Source organism: Mastigoproctus giganteus, chromosome 5, assembly GCF_048544385.1.
Source record: "Mastigoproctus giganteus isolate SK-2022 chromosome 5, ASM4854438v1, whole genome shotgun sequence".
NCBI classification, from domain to species: Eukaryota; Metazoa; Arthropoda; class Arachnida; order Uropygi; family Thelyphonidae; genus Mastigoproctus; species Mastigoproctus giganteus.
The window spans coordinates 103,480,550-103,500,586 of record NC_143579.1 but is presented as its reverse complement, the minus strand read 5'-3'; the positions used below and the strand labels follow the sequence as shown (position 1 = coordinate 103,500,586).

General features: G+C 35.5%; 1 protein-coding gene across 2 annotated transcripts in view; it reads left to right on the top strand.

Moving 5' to 3' along the window:
• LOC150085600 (organic cation transporter protein-like) overlaps positions 1 to 20,037 on the top strand; it is a 440,672-nt gene that overhangs the window by 210,108 nt on the left and 210,527 nt on the right. For both annotated transcript variants that reach the window (XM_090373381.1, XM_090373383.1), the window contains 3 exons: positions 970 to 1,138; positions 13,474 to 13,603; positions 19,507 to 19,604. In XM_090373381.1, coding sequence (XP_090229507.1) covers positions 970 to 1,138; positions 13,474 to 13,603; positions 19,507 to 19,604 — 397 coding nt within the window. The remainder of the gene's footprint in view (positions 1 to 969; positions 1,139 to 13,473; positions 13,604 to 19,506; positions 19,605 to 20,037) is intronic.

The following is a 20,037-nucleotide window of genomic DNA, read 5'->3' as shown; positions in this document are numbered from 1 at the left end:
TATCAGATCAAGGCTATTGAATTCACTAAATTCTCTAATGTTCAGTGCAGTTTTGTATTGATTTTCATTTGTTGAATTTTTATCTTTTTTTTTTTATTTAATTTAATTTTATTATTATTTTATTATTCATTGATTTATTTATTTTTTTTTATACATCACTCTGGTCATAGTGTGCTAATTTAAATAACATGGCTGTTCATGCAGTTTATGTATGTAAAGTTCTGTGCAAATGTGGGTTCTTGCAGGTTTTGCACTTTGATGTGGGCTTAAATCAATAAATACAAGAAAGTTGTAACCCTTGTCAAGGGGAAACATTTTCCCACAAAAGATCGATTATTGGTCTTATGTCCTCTAAGGAGGACATAAGACCAATCTACAGTTCTGTGTTTCCAAAATATTTTTAAATCACATAGCATCACCCAATAGGCAAATTTGCTATGCATTTAAAATTCAGACACAATTTCAGGACAGCTGTTTTGAAACTTACTGGCTTCTCATCAGTTGGCATATGACCGAGCTCCATGCTAAACATTGTTTAGCATTGGTTCGCCAATAGAGGCCAATCTTTGGTGGGAATTGAATGTTCCCCATGATTGGACTAATGTGCATAACATCTGTTTTGTTTGTATTTATTTATAAATCATGTCCATTGAACTTACTTCTGGTATGAATATCCCACTCTTTCCCCCTAAGATTGACTTAGTGATCAGCTTAGTGGCCTCATTGGTGGAGCCCTTTAAGAATTCCTTCAGTCTCCAGTGAGACCTGCCTTCAGACTTCTTCAAATGAGTAATAAGTACAGACTTGTATTGCCTTGGAAGGCCTGAAATGGATGTGATAACTTTTATCAGTGATGAAATATATATAAATGTTTTGGTAGAACCAGGGTTTTTTGAAATATCTGTCATTGTGATTGTTTTCTCTTTAAAGTTTTTCTCTCTAATTTTTGCTTATGCTTTTCTTTTACAGCAATAGAGTTTATAGGAACATCAAAACGAGTGCTGTGTGCTAATTTATTACAAGTAGTTTTTGCTGTTGGTGAAATACTTCTTGGAGTTGCTGCATACTTTTTCCGAGAATGGAGGAAATTGCAGCTTGTTATCTCTCTTCCTGCAGTCATCCTCCTTACATATTATTGGTATGTATTTTTGTAAGATTTAAAACATTAGAAACAACAATAACTTTAATAATAATTTACAAAGTGGAATAACACAGCTCTTTCATTCACAAAAAAGCATAATCTGTAAAGTACTTCCAGTTATATTGGATTGGACAACATCCTTCCTAGTAATCCAAGTAGTAGGAGGTTGTCAGTTATGTATTTCAGTAAATCAGTGCAGTACAGTATTGGAGAAAAATATTTGTTTATTGATATGGAATAAGGGTATTGATATATTGCTTCCTTCCTTTATAAGTAGCAGTTTTTAAACTTTGATGGGGTCTTTGAATTTCATTACTTACTTAGGTAAGCACTTTTTCAAAAGATTACTAAGTAAGCAGTGATCTTTTGATCTATTGTAATACTGTTAATGTTAGCATTGCTAAATTTTTTGTGTTATTTCCATCAGCAGAAAAGTACCCACTTATTTTTACTTTTAACTTATTAAACTACATCAGATCTGGCCTTCTGCTACTATTCCCTAAGATTCTTTATATTTGTGCTTCACGGCTATTCTCTTGCTTATCAGCAAGAATATACCTCTCTTGTTTATTTTGCTCATTCTCTTCATGACTTTATACATTGACATTACATGACTTTATACATTACAATTTGCAGTGGGGGGGGGGGTCAGAAGGTCCTCTATGACAGTGTAGTGGTTTCACACTTATTGCTTATTTGGAGAGGTCTAAGTTCAAATAGTGGACTGTATACAGGAGTTTTATCCTCTGATTTGAACTGTACCAGTCCAAAACCTTGGAAAAAATTTTATGTTAGTATGAAGCAACACTAACTGAAATCCATGTACATTAGAGTGTAATAGACTGAAATACTTTTATTTGTTAAACAATGCCACTTGGTTTCAATAGCAACCTCTAATATGCAGTTTTGTTTCTTTGAAGTAGATTAAATTTAAAACATCTAAAGAATTCGTTCATAACACATTTATACTAAAAGAAAACAGTTAAGTCAAATCATAATTTCTCTCATGCACTCATGTAGCTGTATAGTGTATAAAACAGAATTTCCTTATTTTAATGTTTATTATTTTGTTCCATTTCTGTATTAGTTTGGTGCACATGCTGGTTTTTTTATAAAAAAAAGTTTACTCTTCATATTTGTTTCCTTCTGACAAACTGGAATGATGTTTGCATTTATTATTTATTAATTATGAACTCATAAATGCTAAATACTACAGTAGCATCTTGTTATTACAAAATACCCATTTATATGAAGCGTATATCATTCATCACCTCTGCAAAAGAATAGGCTTTTCTGTGTAAACTTATTTACAAGATTCAGTTAATATATATTACAAAGTCTGTTTTCACCCTGTGATAAATAACGTTATTTTGTATGTCTCCTGTGACAGCCCGGTTCTGTGTTTCCCAAAATATAGCACTGACATGTTAGAATTTACTTTTATGTAAACAATATTAGTTTATGGTAGCTATAAATAAATACACTCTGAAAAACATTATTGGAGTCAGATGCAATTGTTAAACTGGGTTCAAAGAGCCTTTTGTTACACTTATGATCTATTTTGTGCCATTTTTATTGAAGCTGTCTATCTGAAACTTGTGTCTTTTAAAAATCTTTTTTTTTTTGTGGTAGTACTGGGAGGCAAAAAAATTTTTTTACCTCCTGGTACCACAGTTTTATACAGTTGCTGGATCAAGGCATTATTTATAACATCAAGAGTGCATATAGAGCCTGCCTGATAAGGTACTTGATCCACAACATAGGAGGGAACAATTTGCAGCCAAAGTGAAATGTGTTGGATGCTATCCATGATCTTGTTATTGCCTGGGACAGTATTGCATCAACTGTCATAATCAATTGCTTCAGAAAGAGTGGCTGTGGAGGGAATATTATTGGGGAAAAAAAAAAAAAAATCCATCAGTTGAATATGATAGCAACATTGAGGAATAGGGGAATTTGATGGAGCATATGAATTTTGTTGGCAAATTTGAGGAGTTTATTAAATTGGATGAAGTTACTACCTCAGCCACTCCAACACCGGAAGACCTGCTGATGGATTTTTTTTTTTTTTTTTTTTTTTTTTTATAATATCCCCTCCCCAGCTACTCTTTCTGAAGCAACAATGAAGTTTTTGTTATGAGCGATGAAAGTGAAGAAGCACACTTGCTGTCTTCTAAAATAAAAACAAATGCCCAAAATGTGTTGAACAAAATAGTGTGTGTTGGTATGCAGTAACATTAATAATGAAACAATTATTACATTTGATAATGTCTGTGTGCTTTTGCATATAAGACAAAAACTCTGCAAACAAAAAAGTTAGATTCCTTCTTTAAGTCAGATTAATTTATTAAAAAGTTGATTTACATGTCTCCTTTTATATTAAGATTATAATTCTTCTTTTCTTAGTTTTTGATACTAATTAAATCTATACTACTTTTGTTTTAATTATGTTGCTTCTTTTCTTTTAGTTGCTCTTACAATAAAAGAACAAAATGTTATTCCTATTATTGTTAGACGAGGTTTTTTGTTATTATTTTTATTATTTTATTTATATATCTATTTTAATATTTCTTATTATTCTTAGATATATGTACCAATAATAATAATAAAAAAAAAGAAATAATTTCAGTTTGACACTTTTGACAGACCTTGTTACAAAGTTACAAACATGAAAATTTATGTCCCTCGAACTTTGTATTAATGAGATGCTCCTGTAACTACAATAATAAAAAGATATTATTTCTCATATATGGAAGAATCACAGTATATATGAAGCTTGAAAGTCTAAGTTTGTTTTGAATTTTTAATTGTTATTAATCCCAGGAATTTCCTAGTGTTGGGATTAATAACAGTTACTATCTTACTTAACCATGACCTCACCTGCTCTGAACTTTTTCTTGATATTTTCTGGCATTTAAAAGTGTCATACAACATTGTACAGAGCAGTGCATGTTTTTCATTATTGTTATCACTCATATCCACATATTATACAGAAATGTGTTGGTTGCAGAAACTGCCTTTGGGACCTAGTGGAAAACAAAGTAGATAGATCACGTTGTGCAGCTTAATCCACAGATAAATCTACAGCTTTTGTCCATATATGTATAGGGTTTAAACTATTACAGTTAAAAAATTTATAAAAGAATTTTCCTTGCATTTGTTATATACATCGGTAGCAGAAGGATGTTTTCAGGACTTTGCTTCATATCCCTGGATATAACTGTTCGTGCATAGTTGGCCGATCTCATCAGCGACTGGAGGACTTCTTAAAGGTCCCTTCATTTTTCACTGTAGTTAGTAAATTCCAGGTGGAGAGAGAGAGAGAGAGAGAGAGAGAGTAGGAATATAAGCCTAAATGGATGTCAGATGAACTAATGAGACTCATAGCAGAGAAGAAAAATGCATGGGATGCATATATCAGGCAACACAGAATCCTATAGTAGATATAAGCTAGTTTGTAATCAAGTCACAAAGGAGTTTAGGCAAGCAAAGGCAGATTACGAGAATTCTTTGACAGGGGATGCAAATGAAAACAGCAAAGACTGCTTTATTTATACCAACTGTAGAAGGAAGGGGATTAATCAGATTGGTCCACTTGATATCACTGGTTTGGCTGTTTATGATCCTGCTCAGATAGCTGACAAACTGAATGAGTATTTTGACCAGTGCCTTTAATAGAGGCACTGGTTAAAGAAGCACTGCAGGATCATCTAGACAAAGATTGCAGCTATAGTTCAGACACGGCATGGGCTTGTTAAGGGGAAGTCTTGTCTGACCAGTTTTAATTGGATAATATGATGTGGTCACAAAGGAACTGGATGCAAAAAAAGAATTTTGTTATCATATACTTGGATTTTAGGAAAGCTTTTGATATGCAGCACACGGAAGACTACTGTACAAATTAAAGCAATACGCCATTAAGAGCAAATTGCTGATATGGATAAAGGGATAGATGAGTGGGAGAAGACAGATTGTGGACACTGTCGGTGGACACTGCTCTTCGTGGATTAATGTTATTAGTGGAATCCCGCAGGGTTCGGTGCTGGGTCCATTGTTGTTTTCTGTATTTATTAATGATATTCATGAAGGTATATCAGGCTTAATGTTCAAGTTTGCAGATGATATGAAGGTTGGCAGGGTTGTTAATGACAGTATGCTACTGCAACAGGTTCTAGAATAGTTGAGTAGATGGGCTGAGAGGTGGCAACTTAATTTTAACATTGACAAATGTAAAGTACTGTATATGGATAGCAGTAATCCCAGCACAGCGCTTCAACTGTATGGTAGTATACTCGGGGTTTTAGAGAATGAAAAAGACCGTTGGGGTAATTGTGCAGCCACATATGAAGTTACAGGCTGCAAGAGAAGCTCATGATGTCCTGTCAATGATATACAGAAATTCTACTAGCAGGGATAAGGAAGTGATTATCCCCTTGTATAAATCAATGGTCAGACCACACCTTGAATTCTGTATGCAGGTCTGGTGGCCTCATTTTCGGAAGGGTGCAGAGTTGCTGGAACAAGTACAGAGATGGTTAATGAGATTTGTGATGAACGAAAAGGTTGTTCTAAGGAAGAAATGCTTAAGTTTTGCAATTTGCAGTGTCCGGAGACAAGGCACATGCGAGGTGATCTGATTAAGGTGTATAAGGCCTAGAATGATTTGAGCAAGCTCAGTGCTGATGTAATTCTTCCGCTTGCCCAGATTAATCGCCTGAGTTGGCATAGATTCAAGTTGTAGAATGATGTGTGGAAATTTGTCTTTAGTGAGTGGGTGGTTGTTTGCTGGAACAAACTTAAATAAATTCAAGGAAGAACTAGTCAAACTTTTGTAGTGAACGGATGGGTGAAATGGGAAGGATTTTTTTATTTTTTTTGTTGGGTGATGCTGTATAAGCTTGCTTTCTTGCATCATATGCTTCTACTAATACAGTCAGTCCTCGTATAGCATGATAGTTGTGTTCCTAGAAACCCTCGTGCAATATAAACAACATGCCCTATGGGAAAAATAGGGTTAGGTGCCAACCACCCAAGATTGAACACACATTTGTAACCAAAACATTACCAAACACAATAAATAATCGTAATAAAATACTTACGTATTTTATTACGACTATTACTTAATAAAATATTGGTAATGCTTTTGCTTTTATCGTAAGCATATTTGTTCTTTATTTGATTTTCTATCCAAACAGATGACAGCCATTACATCTCTTCCAATTCTCTGTGTCTTGATCCAATAGATTTTAATTACACTTTGAGTTCCTGCTATAAAAGTTGTTTTTATTTTCTTTGCATTCTTTCTAATTCTCGGCGTTGCCTCATTTAAGCCTATAGCACATGCAATATCACATGGTCTTTCATTTCGCTCAAAGCTTTTCATATTCTCATAAACGCTAGTATGAGGCCGCTACAAATTTTCCCGGGTAAGAATTTTTGACCTAGTCCGCCTCTGTGTATCGATATTGCTTTTCTTTTTCTCTTTGAATCTGTAGTGTCGTCACCAGGACGCTTCCTGTTCACACCTTTTAAGAATTTTACTCATTTTTAGGGAATAAAGCGCAATTACAAAATGAGGAGGCATGCTTGATACATATAAACAAAGCTGTGCGTGTGTAGCAACTGAATAAACAACACTGTAAAGGCAGAGACACCTCACTAGCTCACATTTATGGGGTTTACTACCATATAACAATAAAAACAATTTCCAGTTGCGTTTCTGCTAGTGGAATCTGTTATAAACTGGTAGTAAACTCAATCTAATTGCATTTGCGATAATACCGATAGCTGGAATTGTGTGGGTTTTTACGTTATTATGGTGAAATGTGTTTCCCTTTCACTGATATAAAAACAAATAAAAACAATTTAAGGGCACAAAAGGTGATATAGTTGTACACGTTGGCACTAATGATATTAAAAGTAGGAGACCAGCGGAATTACTTAGCAAGTACAGGTCACTGTTGAAAAAAAGCCGTGAATTAGGGTTGAATATGAAAGTGTGTGCAATTCTGCCCAGACACGATAGGAGGGAGTATATGACGAGAGCCTTGTCAATCAATTCGGCCCTGCAGGGATTGTGCAAGGCTCAAGGGGGTAGAATTTTTTTCAGCCTGGACTGTACTTGTTAACAGGAGAGATTGCTTCTACAGGTATGGGATACACTTAAATAGAAAGGGTGCAAGAATTTTTGTTGATACTGTCGAGGCAGTGTTAGGTGGGTCGGAAAACTGCTAGTTGGGGGGGATACAAGGACTAATAGATTAACAGTAGCCACTGGCAGAGGTGGAAGTGATTCTTGCACTGCTTCTATTGAAATGAGCAGAAACCTGAAAAACAAGATGCAGGATATTTCAGAGACTGCTGGGAGTCATTGCGGTACAAGTAAAACAATAAAAAGAATAGCAACTAAGAATAGTAGCTAAGAATAGCAACAGGTGCATGTATACCTGCGTGTACACCAATGCTAGGAGTTTGGTAAATAAATTTGATTAATTTGAGGTATTGCTCAAAACATCAAAGGCAGATATTGTTGGGATATCAGAGACGTGGTGTCACACAGTTATAAGGAATGCGGAACTGGAATTTGGGGAATACAATGTGTATAGAAAGGATAGATAGGACAGGAGGGGAGGAGGGGTTATGCTATTAGTTAAGAAACACATAAAGTCCAAGGAAGTGAAGCCAGTCGACATCGATGGACAGGGCAGTGTCGAGTCAGTTTGGTGTGACATAAGCATAGGGAAATCAAAATTGAGAGTAGGAGTGTGCTATAGGCCTAATGACTCTGATGAGTATAATAAGATATTGTACAGGGAAATAGAGTGGGCCAGTAAATCAGAGAGTGTTATAATGGGGGATTTTAATTTCCCAGATATTGACTGGAATTTGTGGATTGGTCACTCGCACACTAGCAAGGCTTTTGTGGATTTATTGGATGATTGTTTTCTACATCAGCATGTTCGTGAGGCAACAAGAGGGAGCAATACTCTTGATCTGATTATCAGTAGTGATTCTTCATGCATTAAGAATCTGCAGATAAATGAACCACCAGGTGGCAGTGATCACAGTGTGTTGAAGTGGGATTTACTCAAGGAGGTAACTACCATCAGAGGTAAAGGGAAGGGTTTTTGTTTTCGTAAAGGCGACTATGATGGTCTGAGACAGTATTTAAAATCTATACAGTGGGACCAACTGATGATGTTACCAACAGCAAACTCAAAATGGGAAGCATTCAAGGAACTAATCTTGGAGGCTACCAGGCTTTACATACCAACTAAGAAATATTGTTCAAGGTTTAGGCCTAAATGGTTGTCAGATGAACTAATGAGACATGTGGCAGAGAAGAAAAATGCATGGGATACATACAAATTAATGGGTGACATGGAAGCCTATGATAGATATAAGTTGGTCTGTAACCAAGTCACAAAGGAGATTAGGCAGGCAAAGGCAGACTACGAAAAATCCTTGGCAAAGGATGCAAAGAAAAACAGAAAAGAGTTCTTTACCTATTTAAACTCAAGAAGGAAAGGGATGGATCAGATTGGTCCACTGGATATTGATGGTTCAACAGTTGAGGATCCTGCTCAGGTGGCTAACAATCTAAATGAGTATTTTCATCTACATTCACGCATGAGGAGTTATTCAGGAAGGAGAATGATGTAGGTAAAGTAAACATTGGCAGTGAGCTGAATGATTTTGTAATAACTGAGAGGAAAGTGGAGGAGAGATTGTTGAGGATAAACATAAAAAAGGCACCTGGGGTGGATGGGATCTATCCAGTTATATTAAAGGAGGCAGCAAAGGAAGTAAGCAAACCCCTAGCCATAATTATGAGAGCTTCTTTGGACTCAGGGGAGGTACCCATAGACTGGAGATGTGCAAATGTAACCCCAATTCACAAAGGAGGATCAAAGGCTGACACAAGTAATTATAGACCTGTTAGTTTAACTTCTGTTCCAGGTAAATTAATGGAGGCACTGGTTAAAGAAGCACTGCAGGATCATCTAGACAAGAATTCAGTTATAGCTCAGACACAGCATGGTTTTGTTAAGGGGAAGTCTTGCCTGACCAATTTGATTGGATACTATGATGCAGTCACAAAAGAATTGGATGCAGGGAATAACTTTGATATTATATATTTGGATCTTAGAAAGGCTTTTGATACTGTTGCACATGGAAGACTGCTGCACAAATTGGAGCAGTGTGGCATTGGAGGCAAATTGCTGGATAAGGGGATGGTTGAGTGGCAGAAGACAGAGAGTGGTAATCAATGGACACTGCTCAACGTGGACTAATGTTATTAGTGGAGTTCCTCAGGGTTCAGTGTTGGGTCCGTTGTTGTTTTCGGTGTTTATGAATGATATTGATGATGGGATATCAAGTTTAATGTCCAAGTTTGCAGATGATACAAAGGTTGGCAGGGTTGTTAAGGACACTACTGACACTATGCTGCTGCAACAGGATCTGGAAAGGTTGAACAGATGGGCTGAGAGGTGGCAAATGAAGTTTAACATTGACAAATGTAAAGTACTACATATGGGAAACAGTAACCCCAGAGCAACGTATCAACTCTGCAGTACTACACTGACAGTGGTGGAGAACGAAAAGGACCTGGGGGTAATTGTGCAGGCAGATATGAAGTTCTCTGAGCAGTGCAGACGAGCTGCAAGAGTAGCTCATGGTGTCTTGTCAATGATATACAGTAATTTTTCTAGCAGGGATAGGGAGGTGATTATTCCCTTGTGTAAGGAAATGGTCAGGCCGCACCTTGAGTACTGTATACAGGTTTGGAGGCCTCATTTCAAGAAGGATGTAGAGCTGCTGGAACAAGTACAGAGAAGGGCAACAAGGTTAGTGAACGGAATGAAGGGTTGCTCTTACGAAGAAAAGCTTAAGTTTTGCAAATTACAGTGTCTGGAGACTAGGCACCGGCAACGTGATCTGATAGAGGTGTACAAAGCCTTGCCCAATGCTGATGGGATACTGTCTCTTGCTCAGAATAATCACCTGAGAGGGCATAAATTCAAATTGAGGAAAGACAGATGTAGTATAGATGTGTGGAAATTTGCCTTTAGCCAGCAGGTAGTTGGTTGGTGGAACAGACTTCCATCCCTTGTGGGAGTTGATAGCCTAAATAAATTTAAGGCTCAGCTGGACAGGTATTTCGAACGAAAGGAGGGGTGAAGTGAAAGGGGTGTTGTTTTTTTTTTTTTTTTGGCTGATGCTGCATAAGCTTGCTTTCTTGCATCATATGCCTATGCTAATGCTAATAACGGCCGCCTGCTGTATTTGCATTTTGTGAGTAATAAGCAGGAAGCAAGAGAGAATTTTACTCACTTCCACTTTAAGACAGCATTCATGGTTAGGGAAATCAAGAAGGTGATATTGCATATATACACCAAAAGGCCAAACTGAAATTTTTTTTTTTAGTTCAGTCTCTATAATAGCAGCTACTACCCATATATCTTGAACATGGTGCCCACATGCTGCGTAAATTGTAATTCAGTTTTAAATTGTAACTTTTGCAGACAAATGTTCCTCCTAATAACTTACGTGCAATAACGAAAGCTGTGATCTGTATATTGTTACCTGTGGACATCACAGCTATATTTAACATGGATAATTTTTTTGCAATTGTTACCTTTTTATTCTCTTATTTACTTATGTGTAATCCAATACATCTGTTGCAAGTGTAGTCAACAAGCTGAAGTGGGGACCTGAGCTTGTTGACTGCTGGATCCATATTAATATATATATGTAGATTCATAAAAAAATATATATCTATAGTAAGGATAGATATAATGAACAGCAAACAATATATATTTTAAAAATTTTTTGCATTTTACTTCTGTAAAGAAATTCTCTTTGAGTAGTATTTGCACTGCTGAATTACACAGTCAATCAGATTACCTTCATCTCTGTTTGAACCTGGTCAGTATCTTGTAGTGTCGTTTAGACTCTCTCTTTGGTTCTCTTCATATCCTGTGGAAACTACTATCACTGTGGTGTTGTGGACATTTCCAGTAATGCCAACTAAGGTTGCTATTTGGAAGTCTAAAATGCTGATGCAGCTGAAATTCAAGTTCCACATCCTGAGTTAAGAGTGGGTCAAATTTCAACAAAATGTAGTCATTCTGCAACAACCATGTCTGCTTGGACCTTCATAATGGGGAACTGTTATTGATCCTGAGTACATTCCAATGTTCATTTCTAAAACACTGTTCCTAGTATACTGGAGATGATCACACAAGGGTTGAAAAACAGCTTTTACAGGCCAGCCACTAGATAGTCCACTGTTGGTGACTTTAGGAGAAATTGGTATTCTGCAAACTTTGTGATTGAAGAGAGTCTAAGTAGTGTGTATGCATGGAGTGCAGTGATGTTATGTCAAAAAATTTAACATATTCCTTCTGTTTGCACATCATACATAAAAATTGATTAGTTCATGCAGCTGGTTCCTCCTCCAAAGTTTATCTCATCTATACCAATGTGTCGCGAATAGTCAAACCAAAGGAACATGTTTGTGAAAAGATCCAAACCTACAACCCTTTTAATTCATTTCACAAATACACGGAGCAATATGGCCTTAGTTGCTAATGCTCCTAAAAACCAAATAACAAACAACAACAACAAATACACATAGTCTCTGCTCCAAGCTCGATGATGTTGCTTTTTTGACAAAATCTCAATTATTGGTTACCTCAATCACCACTCATCTCATTTGGCATAATAAATTACTGTATAATTTCTTTTCCTTTAAGAGTGGTACTTGTGCGTGTCTGCTCTGATATTCTTTGTCAAAGACTTCCTAATCTGTAATTTTTTCCTCTTTTTCAGTATCCTCTGGTTTAAATGATGTGACACATTGTAACATCATTCACATCCCAGAAACATCCATCACAACTTTTCCATCCTTCATTGTTTCTGTTTGTTTCTGTCAACAAAGGAGGAGAAAAACTGTGATTACTGTTTTTGGGATGTGAAGGATGTTGCAGTAATGTCTTGCTGTAGGGATCCACAGTGAATAGTAAAAGTAGCAATTTTTAAGGAATAGTCTGAAGCTGCTATCAGGAGCAGATGCTGCATATTACAGTACAAGGATGGCATTAATGAATAATGATCTGTTCATAGAAGGCAATCTATATATATATCACATCACTTATACTTTCCAGATCTTACATCAAATGATTATTGTTCTTAGAAATGATCGCTCTTAGATTGCTCGGCAAACCCATTTTCTACTAATCACACAGTTAAAAAGTAGCTCAATAATTAATGAAACAAATTCTCCACCACAGTAGTATGACAGATATCATTGACAGAGATGTATCAAGAAAGAGATGACTTCAAAAAAAGAAAGACTAGAGGTCCTGTAATTGCATACATCATTCTGTGACTATAATACGCTGTTGAAATTCTTTCAAAAAATTAGAAAGAAGAATAGTCAGAATTTAAAGAAAGGGAAAAAAATTCTTAAATATATAAAATTTTAATATATATATATATATAAACAAGGGAAGGGGTTGAAAAAAGTTTTTAGCCCAATATAGATTGCAGAGGTATTTGTGAAAGACAATATTGCAAATCTGTGCTGTGACTGTTCTTTTGTGTACACAGAAAGTTTTAGGTTTGTAACTATTCTTCTTCTATGTCATTGTGGACGAAACATGGCTGCATCACTTCAACCCTGAAACAAAAGAACAATTCCCCTCCCATATAAAGTTTGAGTGCAGAAGTTGGCTAGGAAAGTCATGACAACCATTTTCTGGGATGCAGAAGGAGTGATCATGATTGATTTCATGGAACACAGTGCCACTATCAGTGCCGAGTATTATTGTAACCTACTGAGATGTTTCCACAAGGAATTGAAACTGAAGAGGTACAGGAAATTGCCCAAAGGAGTCATCTTGTATTAAGACAATGCACCAGTGCATACAGTGTTTGTGACTCAGGCAACAGTGTCTGTGGGTTTGAGCTATTACAGAATCCACTCTACTCACTGGATTTGGCTCCATCAAACTATTTTATATTTCCAAATCACAAAAAAGAATGTGAAAGGACAGAATTCAATGGTGACAATGCTGTGGTGAATGCAGTCAACAACTGGTTTCAGTCAAAATCTTCTGAATTTTATTTGAGCAGGTTACAAAAGATAGTGGATCGTGCCAGAAAGTGTGTTGATTTAAGTGTGGGGGGGGGGATTGTGTTGAAACATAAATGGGTTTTTGCAACATTCCAGCATTCCTTCTATGAGTGGCTAGAAACCTTTCAACCTCTCCTCATATATTACTGTTTGTAGACTGATGTCTTTCATGTCAGTAATATTTTTTCAGGTTCCTTCCAAAATCTGTGAGGTGGCTTATCTCTAAAGGAAAACATGAAGAAGCAAAACATATAATTTTAAATGCTGCAAGGGCAAATAAAACTGCAATACCAGATTACCTTCTTAAGTTGCCTGAAGAGGTTAGTATTTTTAAGATTTTCCATTAATAACAGAAGTGTCTTTGTTTCATATTTATGTAAAATTATTACTGCAGCTGTTTAGAAGATTTATCTGACAGAACATCAAACAAACAGAATTGCATTTAATGTTTGTCTCATGTAAACATGCAAGTAATCAACAGTCTAGTATAATTTTATTTTACAAAAGTCTAGTATAATATTTTATTAATACAATTCATTAGGAAAAATAAGAATATTTTTCCTAATGAATTGGCTACTGTGAGAATCTACCAGACACTATTATGAAAGCAGAAAGAAGTAATGTATAGTGGTCCTGGTTGGGGAACTGAAACATGCACAAGGTAGCTTGAAATATAATAAATTATCCAAAGTCATTCTTGGCATTTCAACAATTCTTCATAGCAACGTTGAGTGTGAGAGAATATTTAGCCAGGTGAGCAAAACACAAAAAAACTTGCGTTTGGGTCTTCTCTTTCTGGTGAAGCTTTGGAAATGCTCTTGGTAGCTAAGTCTAGTCAGTTGGGACATTCGTATGACCAAAACTCTTGATCCAACATTTCTGGCAAGAAAAGTGTGGCAGAACATCAAACAAACAGAATTGCATTTAATGTTTGTCTCATGTAAACATGCAAGTAATCAACAGTCTAGTATAATTTTATTTTACAAAAGTCTAGTATAATATTTTATTAATACAATTCATTAGGAAAAATAAGAATATTTTTCCTAATGAATTGGCTACTGTGAGAATCTACCAGACACTATTATGAAAGCAGAAAGAAGTAATGTATAGTGGTCCTGGTTGGGGAACTGAAACATGCACAAGGTAGCTTGAAATATAATAAATTATCCAAAGTCATTCTTGGCATTTCAACAATTCTTCATAGCAATGTTGAGTGTGAGAGAATATTTAGCCAGGTGAGCAAAACACAAAAAAACTTGCGTTCAGGTCTTCTCTTTCTGGTGAAGCTTTGGAAATGCTCTTGGTAGCTAAGTCTAGTCAGTTGGGACATTCGTATGACCAAAACTCTTGATCCAACATTTCTGGCAAGAAAAGTGTGGAGCAATATCTTTTCTTGAAACAATCAAAATGAGGAAACAGAAATCCAGGTGAAACAATCAAAGTCAGGAAACAGAAACCCAGGTGAAACAATCAAAATCAGGAAATAGAAAATCTAGGTGAGGTAATGTTTGAAAGACTACTGTAAAGAATTCTGTCTCTATTTTAGTATATAATACATATGTTGTGAGTGAAATTTAATTTCTAGTGGTGGGCAAAAACTTCCTGCTTTTTTTGAAAAATATCCTATTTTCCTCATGCTTACAGTTATCTGATTCTCAGCTTTTTTTGTAAGTCAAAAGTTGCCAGCTATGTTTATTCTTATGTAATAATATGAGTTTGAGCAATTGGGAGAAATTACCCTCCCCTTTACTTTGGCGGATACAGAAAAAAACTGCTTCCTTGCATTATTTAGTCATTCTTGTACTAATACAATAATAACTGAGCATGCAAACATAATAGTTGTAATCAAAAAAATGGTTAAAATTCATGATTAATATAAAGGATACTGTACAAACTAATAATTAAAAAACATTGCTATACAGTGTGCATGTACTCTCCAAGGTAGCAAACTTCAACTGGTGGCTTAGGTACTGTATAGACACCAAGTAGATTACATGATTAAGCACATAAATCTGTATCATGGTGCAGTTTTTTTTTTTGTCATTCCTTTTATTTGTACATTATAGCTGTCTTTATTTTAATGTGCACATTGTCAACAATGAAGCCATTAAGAGGCTCTACATGGAGATAATAGAATCCTTCAAGATATACATATTGCAGACCTAAGAGGACACTTGCACTGATTGATCAGAATATTCCCTGCACCAGAACTTTTCTGGTTTTTCATCAGATTTCATCATCGTCCCTGCATTTCAAGAGAGGATAGTCAAATCTAGACATACCACACGAGTCCATTCTCATTACAGCATTGTTTGCAGTTAGGACATTTGTAAACACTGTGACATGGGATATTCTGAACACTGCAGAAACTTACGTGTGCAAATGAATGTGCACCTGTACATACATTTGTACACATCAGCTTTAGCGTTTAATAACTAAACTAGAATTTTAGTTACTGTTGAGTGTTATATACAGACAGTTCTTGCTTTACTAGTTTTCGCTTTACGAGTTCCCAGGTTTACGAGAGTTTTTTCCCCCCAAGTATCAAGTATCAGCAAAATCAAAAATATGAGCATCGATTGCAAAAAATGAATGTTAAACATTCATAAATACCGCATTCCAAGTCACGTGCGTAGCTATACAATACTGTGTACCCTGCTTTACGATATTAATCAGTTCCAGAGACACCATCGTATCATTAAAATATCATGATGTGAACCCAATAACACATGTTTTTTGGTAATTTGTTTCAAGATCTCGGAAGTTGAAATTTTCGCTGTATAACTATTTATCTCTCTAAAATGTCATTTTTAAGCGTGACCTTAAGGCCATATAAAAGGTCGTGAGCGTGGTTTGTAAATTGTATTAGTTTCCAATTCAAATCATTAAAATGCACTACGCTTTCATCGTTATCATATGTTCCGTTATAAGAATCAATTTTAAATGCCTTTGGGACATTTTTCTAAAGCACATTTCAGGAGGTAATGACCATAAAACAATAAAAAAAATTTGCACTTTCCGGTTTATTAGGCTTTTCTGTTACTGCAAGCAATTATAAACGGATAGTAAACTCGATCTTCTTGCATTTGGGGAAAAAACCGGTAGCTGGAATTGTGTGGTTTTTTACGTTATTGTGGTGAAATGTGTTTGCCCTTTACTGAAATCTTAAATTGTATAAAAAACATAAATAAATTTTCAGAATCTTCTCTTTCCTTTTTTTTTAAGCTTCATAAACTTGTTACTCCACACAAATCATGTTAGTTGCAATTTTTGCGTGCTATTAAAAAATGCGTATGCATGCAATCATGAAATTTATAAAGAAAATTGAAGATTATCTTGGAAACAAATGCCTCTTGAAACGTTCTGAAGAAGACGACTCCTTGTGCAACAAACCAACGAGTGCTGAGCCAATAATGAGTGATCAACGAGTGCGCATTTAGTCGATGATGATGAAGAATAAACATTCTTTAACATTTGCAAGTCATAAATAATTTCTCTGTTATTATAATTTGCTTGCATTTACAGGCTACGTTTTCATTTCTTTCGATAAATCAATCATTGTTAAAACATAAACTAATTAGCTAACTAATTTCATTGTTGGAAACGTAACCCCTGTTTTTAACCTTATGTCTACAAATTCCCGCTTTACAAGCACGCGCTAGGAAAGAATTAACTCTTAAAGTCAAGAACTACCTGTACTAAAAATCAGTACTGAATTTTCTGGAAAAAAAAAATAAAAATCTACCATCATCCACATCTATAAGCATTACACACAGCCAACAAAGAATAGTTTAATCCCGGTTACAAATACCATCAGCTTTTTGCATTTAATAATGAATAATAAACTTAAATTTCATAATTTTAGGGTGCATAGAGAAAGAGAGAGATTGATTCATTACAGCATCTGGAAGATTTCACTGGTGGATTACTGCATAGTTTGTGGCTTGTTTTCTAAGCTACAAGCAGAAAGTAACTCACTTTTGTGCCTGTTGGATCTTGTTGTTTTCCTGAAAGTGAAATTGCAGATCAAAGGGTAGAGATTTAACCAATCAATACCACCTGTGATTCTGTCTGTACCTTGTAAATGTTGTCAAATCCCTATTGTGCTGGTGAAATCTTTTCAATCTCTTAATGATATGCATTAGCGTGTTCTAGTATGGTATACCTGATATCCCAGCAACATTATTAATGGTATCAAGAGGATGCATCAAGTCATCCTCTTGGATGACTTGATGCATCCATGATGTTTTCCTATTTTTGTCAGCCTGACTTTGCAGTGAATGACCTGAATGTTGAAAATCTTAAACTAATGCTTAACCGCCTTTGACCCTGAAAAGTATCCGAATATCTGTGTTCTTCATGTGGCATCATTATTGAAAGTTGTGTTCAGGATTTCATGAGACCTTGAAACTGTTTTGCTGAGTTTTAAGCAGAACTAGAGGCATTTTTAGATGTTGCTTGAGTAGCACATGGTGCACAGGTAATGTAGATATATTAAAAGGAAGTAGTAGTTTTAGAAGGGGAATTTATAAATATATTAAAAGAAGGAATTTTGACCTATGGTCATCTTTAAATCACAGAACTAAAATCTGTGATCTAAAGTTAGCCAGAGGTTAAAAATAAACAAAGATTAAAAGGTAGTGACAAAGCAATCACGACTTCATTGGTGACTGCTGTTGTTGCTACACGGAACACCTCAAAATGTCCAAGTTCAAATGTATATACATTGATCCTTCCTTCTTTTAATTCATTCAGATTTCTTGCTCTTCACATCGACAGTTTCACTTATACAGAATGCATTTGAACTGTGGTTACAATACTACAGCATGCTATAATGGTGGCGCCTCCATAGCCAGGTGGGCAAGAGCAGCAGTGCGTAGCACACGCTTCTTGATTAGACTGGGGTTTGAGCCCGTGAGCCACCAAATATGGAGGATGCGGAAAGGTCAGGGAATGACCACCGCATATCCCCGGAGCAATATGGTCGGAGCTACAATGGTAAAACTCACTACACTGACTTATACTGAAGTAATACAATGGCATTCAGTGACACAAATATCTACTGTGGAGGGGATTCTCTCCAGGTACAACATAGATATCATAAAAGAAATTTTACCAGACAAATGCTTTCCCACTATCAGCACTGCTTTCGGTGTTTATTTTACAATGTTACGTTCAGTCTGTGAAGAAAAGAGAGATCTTTTCATATAAAAATGAGAAAAGAATGATAGTACATCAAAGACTATTTGAGTGTATTGATTCTTCTTTTTATAGAACATGATTTTTTTTAAGAAAAAAAATAAAAATCTACCATCATCCACATCTATAAACATTACACACAGTCTAATTTTTTTGTTTTTAATAAAGAAATTTGCTGCATGCAAAGGTCAAAATAGGTGATTTTGTTGCACGACAACACAACTCCACACACTGCCCACACCACTCGTGAGTGGTTGCACCATAACCATTGGGAAACTCTGTCGCATCTTCCCCCTACAGCCCAGACTTAGTGCCTTCAGACTTCCATTTGTTCAGCCCTCTGAAAAAACACCTTTGAGGAAAGCATTTCACCACGGATTAGGAAGTTCATCAGGCAGTGCGATGTTGGTTACTGCGTGTGGGCACGGACTTCTTCAGTACTGGTATTGATAAACTGATCCATCATTGGGACAATTGCATCAATAAAACCAGAGACTGTGGAGAAGTAGTGCATCTTCACTTATTTCTTGGTGTGTAATTTCAACTTCGTATTATTAAACATCATCGAGAGAAAAAATGTGTTACCTTACTTTTCGGAAACCCCTCATAAAGGGGTTCAAGCCCGTGACCACCAAATACGGAGGATGCCGAAAGGTCAGGGAATGACCACCGCATATCCCAGAGCAGTATGGCCTTAGTTGCTAATGCTCCTAAAGAAAAAAAAAAAAAAAATCAACCCCTCATAAATTGGTTCAAGCTATAATATATACATTTTTTTTTTCATCTATGCCATGTTTGCTGTTTATATAAATCATTATGGAATTATTGATAAAAATAACTATATTACTTTAATGTTTATCAGCATATTTATAACATGGTGTTATAAATATGTTGGAGAGAGAGAGAGAGAGAGAGAGAGAGAGAGAGAGAGAGAGAGAGAGAGAGAGATTACCAAATTATATAATGTACATCTATACAATGTACCTGAAATTAAAAATATAAAAAAAATTTTGATTGGTTTTAGTCCTCTGGATCAGATCAAAAGAATCAAACTCCTGGACTGTTTGACATAATGAGAAACAAAACTTTGAGAAAATGGTCTGTTAATTTATTTTTCAACTGGTAAGTAATAACAATTTTTTAGTTATATTTTCTTATCCAAATATCATTTGTGGCATAAAACATATGATTTCGCTCTGGCTTTAGCTTGAAACTCAGTGGCAGATATCACATTTGGCTGTCTTTAATTAATTTCATTTATTATCAAATATTCTGTCTCTTCAAGTCGCCAACATCTCACAGAAAATCAAATTATACTAGGACATTAAATATCTGAACTAATTATAGATTGAACTAGTCAGATAAGCAGTTTGCGCTTATAATTTATTTGCATAGATAAAAATCCACAATTTTAAAACTGATTTCTTGTTTTTTTTAATGCCTGACTGAAATGATTGATAATCCCTATCCAAATTCAATTGCCAAATTTGATACCATTAACATATCTTCAAAAGTTTTGATATCAGCTTTGCTTCTGATGGATAGTGCTGCATAT